General features: G+C 54.5%; 1 protein-coding gene across 3 annotated transcripts in view; it reads left to right on the top strand.

Annotated features, from left to right (window-relative positions):
* Positions 1–2570: 2570 nt before the first annotated feature.
* Positions 2571–11494, top strand: part of BCKDK (branched chain keto acid dehydrogenase kinase) — a 15582-nt gene continuing 6658 nt past the window's right edge. Inside the window, exons 1-4 of one of the 3 annotated variants that reach the window (XM_024208203.3) lie at positions 2571–3192; positions 7182–7248; positions 7511–7731; positions 10143–10211. In XM_024208203.3, the coding sequence (XP_024063971.1) occupies positions 7531–7731; positions 10143–10211 (270 nt within the window). In that variant the 5' untranslated portion in view covers positions 2571–3192; positions 7182–7248; positions 7511–7530. Of the gene's footprint in view, positions 3193–3513; positions 4539–5206; positions 6278–7181; positions 7249–7510; positions 7732–10142; positions 10212–11494 lie in introns of those variants that run through there. The other 2 variants (XM_024208205.3, XM_024208204.3) reach the window with 2 other exon arrangements.

The following is an 11494-nucleotide window of genomic DNA, read 5'->3' as shown; positions in this document are numbered from 1 at the left end:
CTGAGGCCATTTCTGGCTTAATCAAAATGCTGGTATAAGGTGGGTTAAAATGGTTACGTGACACACAGCAAGGGACTGTATGAGACACACACGGGAGATCAGGTTTCATCACCACCAGAAGGGGGCAGAGCTGCTCTCACCCTACTTCGATTCTTTCCAGCAGGGACCAGTTGTGTGTGTGCGAGGGAGAGTGAGAGACGTATGACCCTACTGCCATCAATGGAGGCAGGGCTGGATTCTGATCTTGATAAACTCAGTGTGAATGGAGTCAACAAGAACACAGTCTAGCCCTACATATCCCTGGCTTGTACAGCCCCTGCTGCAATGACAGCGGTACTTTAGTTAACTGACCAGCAGGGGGCACTGTGGACCAAATCAATATGCCAATGAAGAGACCAGCTGGAGCTGTCCGCTGGCCGCTGATTGTGTACAAAAGCACATTTTTTGTAGCTGAAATAAAGTCGCCCTCAGCAACCGGCAGCTGGGTGTGTTTGGTGTCTTGTTATTTAACCCTTTAGAAACTTGGGAGCCACGCAATGCGTAGATAGTGGTGTCAGGCTCAAAAGGTTCAGAGCTTTAGGATATGGTGATAGGACAAGGGTTGGATCTAGTCTGGTGTCCTTCCCTCTCCCTGGTGCCCCAGCTCAGATCCATGGACTAAGTAAATCTGGTGTCCTGCTTCCATCTCTGCTCGACAATGGATGGTTCATGGGAAGATGCAACCTCTCTATGATGCCTTGCTGAGGTGAGCCAGGAGCTCCCAGCAGGCTTCTTTCACTGCAGACCGATCGTAGCATCCATGTTCAGTGTGCGTTTCACCTAAATGCAGTCTCTGATCTCTGCTTTTCTGCAGCGGTGAGTTCCACAGGTCAGCTCTGCTTGCTGCAGAGATGCATAGGGTTCAGATTTCCCTGCGTGTTAATTTCACTGACTGGGCAATTGGGCCCGCGTGACCTTAAATCTTCTGTTGCTTACAGTAATTCTAAATTGCATGTGTCAGTAGGAGGGACTCTGAAGGTCTAATCTCCCCTTCACTTGAGTCTTTCCACTTACCATCTCAAAGCAGTTTGCAAATTCAAGTTAGTTAATCTTCATTGCCACCGGTGAGATACCATTATAGTTGTTTGACACATGGGGAAACTGAGATACAGAGTGGGGTAGGGATGTGCCCAAAGTCACACTGCAGGTCAGTGGAAGAGGTGGGTGCAGCTGTCTGTTAAGCTCTTTGGCTGAGGCGACGTGTGGGGCGTGGGGTCATGTGCCCCCCCATATTTCTGCCAGGATTTATATTTTTTGCAGGGAGCGGGTTCAAAATATGTGTGTGTGCAGTAGTTTATTTCCAAACTTTCAAGCCTTAATAACATAACCAACGGGTGTCTTTGACGCTTCACCTTAATTGTTCTCCCATGATTTTCACTTTTTCAGTCAGCATGGCATTCGCAAATATGTTCATTAGGCCTTGGAATTTTATTTGGCTTTTTACTTATTTTTCTGAAAAGCGGTTCAAGGACAGTCTACGTTTAAACTAAGTTAATTTAATAGTGTACCTGTTATTAGCTTTGTTCTATGGTGAAAAGACAATGAAGTTTGGACTTTTTCTACACTAAGAAGGCTAAATTGCCCTGTATCAGGAGGTAGCCGTGTTAGTCTGTATCTACAAAAACAACAAGGAGTCTGGTGGCACCTTAAAGACTAACAGATTTATTTGGGCATAAGCTTTCGTGAGTAAAAACCTCAAATAAGCTCCAATATTAATATTAAAACTGTTTCAACTGTGTCTAAATTACGCTTGCCAGCAATGTGTGGTAACAATGGGTTTTTTACCCATGAAAGCCTATGCCCAAATAAATCTGTTAGTCTTTAAGGTGCCACCGGACTCCTTGTTGTTTTAACAGAATTGGTGCTATATTTTATCCAAAGTCGTTTATCTAATAATTTATACCCAAGAGATTTGGGTAATTAAAACCCAAGGGGTATCTATGCCGACCTCTACACAAAACATGTTTGTTTGTCTTTTGGTGGGGAAAGAAATGCAATTCTGCACACACTGTTACTTTGCTCCAAACAATATTTTCACTAAAATAAAGAGAGATGTTTTTTCGATCAAAACCTCACATGGTTTGGTTGTAATAATAAAGTAAATGTGGTTGTGTTGGGATTATATTCATTCACAGGATTGATTCTGGCACTTTATTTTCAGGTAGCACATCAAAGAAGCAAATGACAGAATGCATAATAATTTGAGTTTTTTTTTTTTAAAGAATTTCAAGGGTCCAGGGCAACTTGTTTCAAAACTGGCCTTAGCTCTTAACCATCTATTAAGACAACTTTCTTGTTAAGATTTTTAATGCACATATGAATCATATAACCACAGTTTTCTTCCCAGGTACCTTTCTTTTGGAACAGTCTCCATCTGCTATTACATAGTATTGTAAAACATGACATCAAAAGCAGTTCTAGAAATCAAAACTCCTTTGTCTCTTGCGTACCTGTCCTGAAGCCTGCTGCAAACCACCAGAACTTTTAAATTGTGCCCCCTCCCCACCCCCCATCAACAGATAAATGTCCCCTCTCCTCTTTGGCACAGGGATGGCCTTTTAAAGTGTTGGTACAGCACCTTGCACATAACCTGCTCTGAGCCTGGGGCCTCTAGATTTTTCTGTAGTAGAAATAATGAACAAAAGAACCCAGGAGTCCTGGCTCCCAGATCAAATCCACTTCCTCCCAGAGCCCTGGCTAGAACCCAGGAGTCCTGGCTCCTAGTGACTTCTGCACAGAAGTTTCCTTCACTCCAACACTACACCTCCCATGAGGCATTGTGCTGTTTTTTGTGCAGGGGGAGGCACCTGTTCCCTTTGCAGAGCATGCTGGGAACTGCAGGCAGGCCAGCAGGCTTTTCCCATTGACTTGCATGGAGCTGCCCTATGGGACTACGTTCCCCATGAGGCTTTGCGCCGCCAGCCGACCATGAAGCCCGTGCTCACCGCATAGCCTTCTGGGATTTGTAGTTCTCCAGAAGGCTCTTTCCTGTTGACTTGCCTAGGGAAGGCGGCCGAGCGGGACTACGTTTCCCAAGAAACCCTGCTCCCGTGCTGCGCCGTGGCTGCGGTGCCCCCCCGCCCTTCCAGCAGCGCCGGCAGCTGGCTCGCTCCGGTCCCCCAGAGTGGAACCCTGCAGGCCCCGCACCTGGCGGTAAGGGCCCCCTTTAGAACGTACCACTGTGGCGGCGGGAGGGGGTGGGGCTGTACCATTCCCTGCTTTCCCCATGTGGTGCAAGGGGGTGGGAAACGGGCCCTAGGGTTTCTGATCCCCAGGTTCGAGTCCGGCCTCGGACACCTGGGTTCCACGCCCGGTCCGGGGAGGGGGAGGAGTGGGGTTTAGTGGTCAGAGCAGGGCGGGGCTGGGTGATCAGGACTCCTGGGTTCCATCCCCAGCTCTGAGAGGGGAGCAGGGTCTAGTGGTTAGAGGGGTGGTGGGGGCAGGGTTGGGACCTGGACGCCTGGGTTCCATCCCCAGAGCGGGGTCTGCAGGGGTGGAGCTGGGTGCCAGGGATGCTCCTGCAATGCTTTGATGCCGGTGACTTGGCCGTGGTGGGGGCAGGCGCCGGTGCTGTACGTCCCCGTTGCCAGGGCTGGACTCCTGCTGTCCTGTCCCGGCTCCGCCGCCCCCCGCGCTGCCTTCTGGAGTGCAAAGAGCCCGGGCTAGAGGGCGATGGACTGTCCTGGGGGCCTGGCACGTACCTGCCCCTGATACGGGCACCCTGGGCAAGACCTGAAATGCACAACCCTGGACCACAGATAAATGTTTTTTACTCCCTCCCCTCCCAGAGCTGGGGAGAGAACCCAGGAGTCCTGGCTCCCAGCCTCCCTGCTCTAACCACTAGACCCCACAGCCCTGCGATCTGGCTGGGTTGGATCTTGGCGATGGAGAGGTTTCGGCAGCTTGTGAACACAAGGGGGTAATTTAGATGTCAGCTGGGCCTTATACAGTATGCAGCATGGTACCTAGATGGACCGTGGCTCGTTGGCCCAGCACCACATGCCTTGGACAGTCTGTCCAGGGCTGGTATCCCCTCTGAGCTCACCTGGGGCTTGGGGAAGCCTGTCTGCCCCATAACAGCCTCAGAGCAGGCATTATACCCAGTATATGGCCCTGATCACTCTTCGCATATTGCCCCGTCCCAGTGCAGCAGGCTAAAGAGACCTGTGGGGTCGCAAGACACAGTGCCCCCTTCCATCAACGTGGGACTGTATATTGGGGGGCAGGGGGAGGCTGAAATCATTTTCCCTGAACAGGCTGCATTGTGGGAACACAGCCCCTCCCTTCCATGTCCTAGAGACCATCCCCACGGGTTATAGCTACTGGGGGTGAATTGAGGACAGGGCGGGGGGGAGGGGCAGGCAAGGCTGCTATGCACATTTGCAGAGTGCTCGCAATCCGACCGCGCCAGCCTGACAAACGGAGCCTTGTTCTGCTGTTAGTGTGATCGCTGCCTTCCCAGAGGGCCGCGGTAACAGCTGTTCCAACCCCAGGACAAGGTGGGTGGATAGCCTCAGGACCCAGGAGTCCTGGCTCCCAGCCCGCCCTGCTCTAACCCACTAGACCCCACTCCCCTCCCAGAGCCGGGGAGAGAACCCAGGAGTCCTGGCTCCCAGCCCCCCCCTGCTCTAACCCACTAGACCCCACTCCCCTCCCAGAGCTGGGGACAGAACCCAGGAGTCCTAGCTCCCAGCCCCCCCTGCTCTAACCCACTAGACCCCACTCCCCTCCCAAAGCTGGGGACAGAACCCAGGAGTCCTGGCTCCCAGCGCCCCCACTCTAACCCACTAGACCCCACTCCCCTCCCAGAGCTGGGGATAGAACCCAGGAGTCCTGACATTTTTTCTCTCCTCTTCGATGTCTGGTGGCAGATGGCTCTTCTGTGGGTGGCGAGGTGGCACAGAGCGATTGGGGTGGGGCCTGGTATGCATCTCTCTGGATCCTCTCGTCTGTGCGTGGGTCACGCCAGGGCTAAATGCCAGTGGCCTGAGGTAAAATCTGACCACCCATGTCTGTTACAGAGGGCGGGGAGCCAGGACTCCTGCGTTTTCTCCCCAGCTCTGAGAGGGGAATGGGGTCTAGGGGGGCTGAGAGCCAGGGCTCCTGGGTTCTCTCCCTGGCTCCGAGAGGGGAGTGGGGTCTAGTGGGGTTGGGGCTGAGAGGCAGGACTCCTGGCTTCTGTGCCCACACCAATAACCCCGTGTCCATGAGGCTCTCCTCACTTTCCCCTCTCTGCTGGCCTTCGGATGACGCCCGGACCCACCAAATTCATCTTGCCAAACGTCTGCCTGGCAGGGGCCCCATCCTCTGGCCGTTCCTGGGATTTGAACCAGGGCCGCAGAAGGAAAGGTTCCCCCATGACCTCCCCCACCCCGGCATGATCTGGGATTGACTGGGTGGGGGGACTGGATGTGTATCACAGCAGCAGCTTGAGTTGATCTAGAGTGTGGGGGAGGGGGTATCTCGGCTGGGGATGATGTTGGGGGGCTGCTGGAGAGAGGGGGAACTGGGAACGAAGACGCTGCGCGAAGCGTTGGGGGATCCTGGTTCTGTCCATGCATCTGCCCATCCCTAGGTCCCTGGAATGTCAGTCCGTCTGTCATCCTTCTCTCGCATATCCATCTTAATGTCTGTCTGTCTGTCCCTAGGTTGGCTGGCTGTCTGGCCGTCCATAGGGTGCCTGTCCATCTGTCTGTCCATAGGGTATCTGTCTGTCCATCTCCAGGATGTCTGGTCTTCTGTCTGCTTGTCTCTAAGATGTCTGTCTGCCTACCCTTATGGTGTCTGTCCATCCCTAGGATGTCTGTCCATCTGTCTGCCTGTCTGTAGGATGTCTCTCTGCCTGCCCTTAGGGTGTCTGTCCATGCCTAGGATGTCTGGCCATCCCTAGGTCCTTGGATTGTCTGACTCATCCATCTGCTCTCTGACTCCCTCCACACCCCCTCGGCAGCACGGTCCAGATGCTGGTGCACAAATCCACCCACGGATGGTCCCGTGGGCCCCTCTCTGGGCGGATAGGCAGGGTGCTCCTTGGTTGGCTGCGGCAGCCGGTGTCACAGGGGCGGGAGGTGTTGGCTAATGGGGGCGGGGATGGATGGGACCAATGGGCCGTGCACCTGTTGGTGGCAGGGCGCGTGTAACCCCACGCTGGATGTTTGACTTGCCCAGTCAGCGGCCGTGCAGAGACACCCGCTCCATGGGCACTGGACTCCAGGGGCTTCCTTCCACTCGGGCGCAGGTCGGTGCTTGGCCTTCTTCTTCCGTCCAGTCACTGATTCGCTCTTTCTCTCTATCTCTCTCTGCATTTCTGCCCCCCTCCTCCCCTTCCCACTCTGTCCACCTGGTCTCTTCCCTGTCAGCTCTTTGGCTGGGCTCCACAGGGAGCAGATCCGGCAAGCCAAGGACAAAACACGTCACCCGGGTTTCTCTTTAATCTGCTCTCTCTCTAGCCAGGCCCTCAGTGATCTGTCCAGGTTCCCCCCCCTCCCTCCCCCCCAGCTTTTCAACAGGTGTCTCGGTCACTTTCTGATCTCTCTGTCAGTCTCTTTATTTATCTCCCTCTGCCTCCGTTCTCTCGTCTGTCTGTAGCTAGCCGTCCATCTCCAAACAGCGCGCTTTCTCTATCTATCTATCTATCTATCTATCTATCTACATCCACCCGTCTCATCTATCTGCCTATCCCGTAAACACCCTTCTGTCTGTCACTTACCCTGTTTAATCCACACATTCTCTTTTTCGGAATTTCTCAGTACACACAGAGGTTATGACCCTGACCAAGTTCGGGGCCCCCATCATGCTGGGTGCTACCCAGAACCCCCCGCGCCCCTACCGAGATCAAGGTCCCCGTCACATAGACCCTCCACCTGCCTGAGATCGGGGGCCCCATCATGCCTGGCGCGGCGCAGACCCCAGCGGGAGGCAGTCGCTGCCTCGAAGCGTTTGCCATTCAAACAGGCAAAGGCAGGATCAATCTCCCAGTTGTGTCGATGGGGAAAGTGAGGCCCAGACAGGTGCGGCGACTGGCCCAGGATGCCACCAGGAAGCTGGGGCAGAGCGGGGGAGTAGAACCCAGGAGTCCTGGGGGCGAATTATTATCTCTTCATGAGGATGTGAAATCCCCACTGCGTGTCTTTTTCTTTTAGATGGAAACGGCGCTCCCCACTGTTGGCAAGGAAGGAAACCACCACAAAATAACCAAGTTCACCTGAGGTAAGTGACTTCTGGAGACCGTCTATTATGAGAGCAGCTGAGAGTTCCTAACCAAGATTGGGCCCACGTTTGCAGCCCAGACCGCCCCATTGAGTGCGGCCATTCCCCCCCAGATGCCTCACCCCAGAGGCGGTGCATCTCAGCGCCGGGCGAGCCATCCCCATGTGGTGTTATGTCTGGTTGTTCGCCCATTATCCCACCCCAGAGGCAGCCGCATCCCAGTGCCAGCTTTGTTCTGAGTGTTCCTGTCTCTCACCTCCAGGTGTCTGTGAAGGCAGGAAGATGCTGTGGAAAGCGCTGCTGAGGATGGAGCTGGGGGGAACGGGGAACCGGGCCCCCTCCATGCACTGGCTCCTGTCCCCCGCCCTCCGGTACCGATCCACTTCTGTCATGGATAACCACCAAGTGGAGCTGGCCCGAGAGCGATCCAAGACAGTCACCTCCTTCTACAACCAGTCAGCCATTGACGTCGCAGCGGAGAAGGTGAGGGGCGTTGGCTCAGTCAGCCTTTTCCCCTCCCAGAGGGGACGTTCAGTGCTTGGAGGGAAACTGAGGCAAACCCAGTGAGTGGCACTAGGGGGTGCTGTGCTGCAGGGAGTGTGGGAGAGGGCTTTCACAGCTGGCTTCAATGTCCCAGTGTGGTGCTAGGGGGCGCTGTGCTGCAGAGCGCCGGATGGGGCTCAATTATCCTGAGATCCTGCCCAAATTCCAGCTCCAGTGACTCCGCTCTACCCTCCCAAATTCCCTTCTGCTCTTTCAGTTGGACACAGGATTCCTTTTCACTTCCTGTCCCAAAGCCCTGCGCACCGCACGTGTTAGCCGGCTGCTGTGCCCTACCCAGAGTCAGCCGCATTTCAGCGCCAGCTGAGCCGACCCCCTATGGCCTCGCTGCGCGGCTGGTCCCCAACTGCCTCACCCCAGAGGTGGCTGCATCTCCGCGCTGGGCGACCCGTTTCTTGTATGTGAGTCATCTGTTCCTCTCTTGGCTCATATCCCCAAGCTGAGACAGCAGTTACTCACCCAGATTCATTCCCTGCTACAATGGCTGTGCAGCCGGGAAAGTCGGTCCCTGTGTGTTAAATAGGAAGGGGAAAGGGGGCGGGTATACGGGACGGAGCTTGGCAGCATGAGCCACTGTTAAGCAGCCAAATATTTACTCAGAGAAACCAGGCGACTTGCTGAAGAATTACCGCCCGTCCCCTGTACTCGAGGGGAGTTAAATATTAATTTCAGCCGCTGGCAAATAAAACATGCACACACGTGCCACAGAAGAAGGGATGCATTGCCAATCCAGGAGGTATTAATCTGGCCTTAGTGAAATAGACTGGAGACAGAAGTTAAGGGGCCCTTTCTCCTCTAGGGGGCGCCAGCTCCAATCTGGCCCCAGGGCAGGGACTGGCTGACTCAGGGGTGTGGGGAATGGGGCACGGGGTCTCTAGGGGGCGCTGGCTTTGATCCGGCCTTGAAGATGCCGATCTGAAGCCCCCCACCCCCTGCATTGCATTCGCTACTTTTGATTTCCGGTTTGCTTTTTCCAATGAGTCTCCTTTGAAAGCCCCTTCCCCGTTGCTGGGTAGGTAGCAGTATTGCCGTGGCAACCCTCTCGGTTGCCTAGGTATCCATGGCAACTCCTGTTCTTCCCCTCTAAAGAGCCCACACTTCAGCCAGGGGAGGCCCAAATCCTGGGCCCCAGCCCGTTAAAAGACGGGGCTGAATTGTGAGGCCCAGTTTCTGAGGAATGAGGATGGCTCGCCTGGTGCTGAGATGCAGCCACCTCTGGGGCGGGGCAGCTGGGGAACAGCCGCACAAGGGAACAGGCTGGGGGACGGGAGCCATTACCCCCACGGCCCTCCCAGGCCTTGCAGATTGAAGGCGTCAGGACGGCTATAGCTGCTCTGCATCCCAAGGCGGGTGCTGGCTCATCACCAGGGAATCTGGGGCGTTGGTCCCAGCAGCAGGTCTGGGCTCCCATGTGCCTCCTGGCAGCGAAAGCCGCGGGGACTGCCAGCTCGGGTGTTTGGCACGACCAAGTCCGGGGTTCCCCCAAGGGCCCGTCTAGCCCGGTATCCTGCCCCTCCCCTGCCGCCTGGATCAGACCCACGGGCCCATCTAGCCTGGGATCCCCCAGTGTGTCAGACCCTGGTGGCGTTTGCTGCGTCGGGGTTTCCAATTCCTCCTCCCCCGAACTGCCCCTTCCTGAATCCCATGACATTTGGCTGTTCTGTGTGTGTGTGTGTGTGTGTGTGTGTGTGTGTAATGTGCTGGCTCGGGGGTGTCCAGCCCCGTGTGGGGGTCCCCAGAGGAATGGAATGAAGCTCCTTTCTCCACCTCCCCTGTTCTTTCTCCTCTAGTTCTTTTCTCTCCCTCTGCTCTGCGTCTTTCACAATCTTCCCTCCTTTTTGTTTCTTCCTCATTCATTCTTCTCTCTCCATTTCTCTTTTTTCTTTCCTCCATTCACTCCTTTCTGCTTCCTGCCATTTCTTCCCCATTCAATCCCATTTCTCACCTTTTTCTTCCCTGTCTCATTCATTCTTTCCCCCACTCCCGCTCCTTTTATTTCTTCCTCATGCATTCCTGTCTTTCTTTTCTTTCTCATTTGCTCTTTTCTCTCCCTCTTTCTCTTTCCTTTCTTCCTCATCCACTTTCCCTCTCATTGCTTTTTTTTGTTTCTTTCTTGTTCATTATCTGAGTTCCTGTCCCATTCTTTCCCCATCTGACACTCCCTCTCTCTCTTCTGTTCCCGTGGACACCCCACAGACCCACCCCCCATGTCCCATCTGGGAGCGGCTATGCCCCACAGCTGTATTGCCACGATCCACCTGTTGTTCCCTGCTCTGCCCTCAGACGGTGCTCTGGACCCTACATTAATCTGCCTCCTTTCCGTTCTCTTCCAGCCGTCTGTGAGATTGACGCCCACCACCATGCTGTATTCGGGACGGTCGCAGGATGGCAGCCACCTCCTGGTAAGTTGGGGACCGGCATAGCCCCCCAGCAGGCCCCCACCTGGCCCACCTGAGAGCTCAAACTGAACCCCACTGTACTGGATGGGAAAAGAGTGTTATACATGCAGGGGAAACTGAGGCACAGAGCGGGGGGAAGAACATAAGACTGCCCACACTGGGTCAGACCAAAGGTCCATCCAGCCCAGTATCCTGTCTGCCAACAGTGGCCAATGCCAGGTGCCCCAGAGGGAGTGAACCTAACAGGCAATGATCAAGTGATCTCTCTCCTGCCACCCATCACCACCCTCTGACAAACAGAGGCTAGGGACACCATCCCTTACCCATCCTCGCTAAAAGCCATTAAGCCATTAATGGACTTAACCTCCATGAATTTATCCAGTTCTCTTTTAAACCCTGTTATAGTCCTAGCCTTCACCACCTCCTCAGGCAAGGAGTTCCACAGGTTGACTGTGCGCTGTGTGAAGAAGAACTTCCTTTTATTTGTTTTAAACCTGCTGCTCAGTAATTTCATGTGGTGGCCCCTAGTTCTTATATTATGGGAACAAGTAAATAACTTTTCCTTATTCACTTTCTCCACACCACTCATGATTTTACATACCTCTATCATATCCTTCTTTAGTCTCCTCTTTTCCAGTCTGAAAAGTCCTAGCCTCTTTAATCTTTAAAGGGATCACACAGTCATGCAGGGAATTAATAATCGAACCCAGGAGTCCTGGCTCCGAGCCCCTGTACTCTAACCATTAGACCCCACTCCCCTCTCAGAGCCAGGGATAGAGCCCAGGAGTCCTGGCCACTCCGACTCTAGTTCTGCTGGAATCGGTGAGGAGGAGCTGCGGGCTGCAAGTTGGGTCCTGTGAGGGAGGGATGGAAGCAGCCCTAAAGATGCCAACAGATGGGTGCCAGCGTCTCCTTAGCAGGACAGATGCCAGGACACACCCAGCCAGTGCCTCATTCAGCCTGTGGGCTGGGATCTCTTAGGACTCCTGGGTTCTATCCCCAGCTGTGGGGTCTAGTGGGTTAGAGCAGGGGGGGGCGGGGAGCCAGGACTCCTGGGTTCTGTCCCACTGTGTGTGCAGCTGAGAACTGACACACCTGATGCCTCGTTGCTTAGCGCCGTTCTCTGGTCTGCCCAGGCCTGAGGGTTCGCTGGCTGTTTCCAGGCAGATCGCCCGGCATGTTATGTCCTGCCTCGTTAAATGAACTGATGGGATTGTAGCAACCTTCATCCCTGTCTCTGCACAGGAATGGCTCACCCAGCGCTGAGATGCAGCCACCTCTGGGGT

The sequence above is a fragment of the Terrapene carolina genome, unplaced genomic scaffold (genome assembly GCF_002925995.2).
Source record: "Terrapene carolina triunguis isolate 2854851 unplaced genomic scaffold, T_m_triunguis-2.0 Scaffold423, whole genome shotgun sequence".
NCBI lineage: Eukaryota > Metazoa > Chordata > Testudines > Emydidae > Terrapene > Terrapene triunguis.
This window is presented reverse-complemented; position numbering and strand designations above follow the sequence as displayed.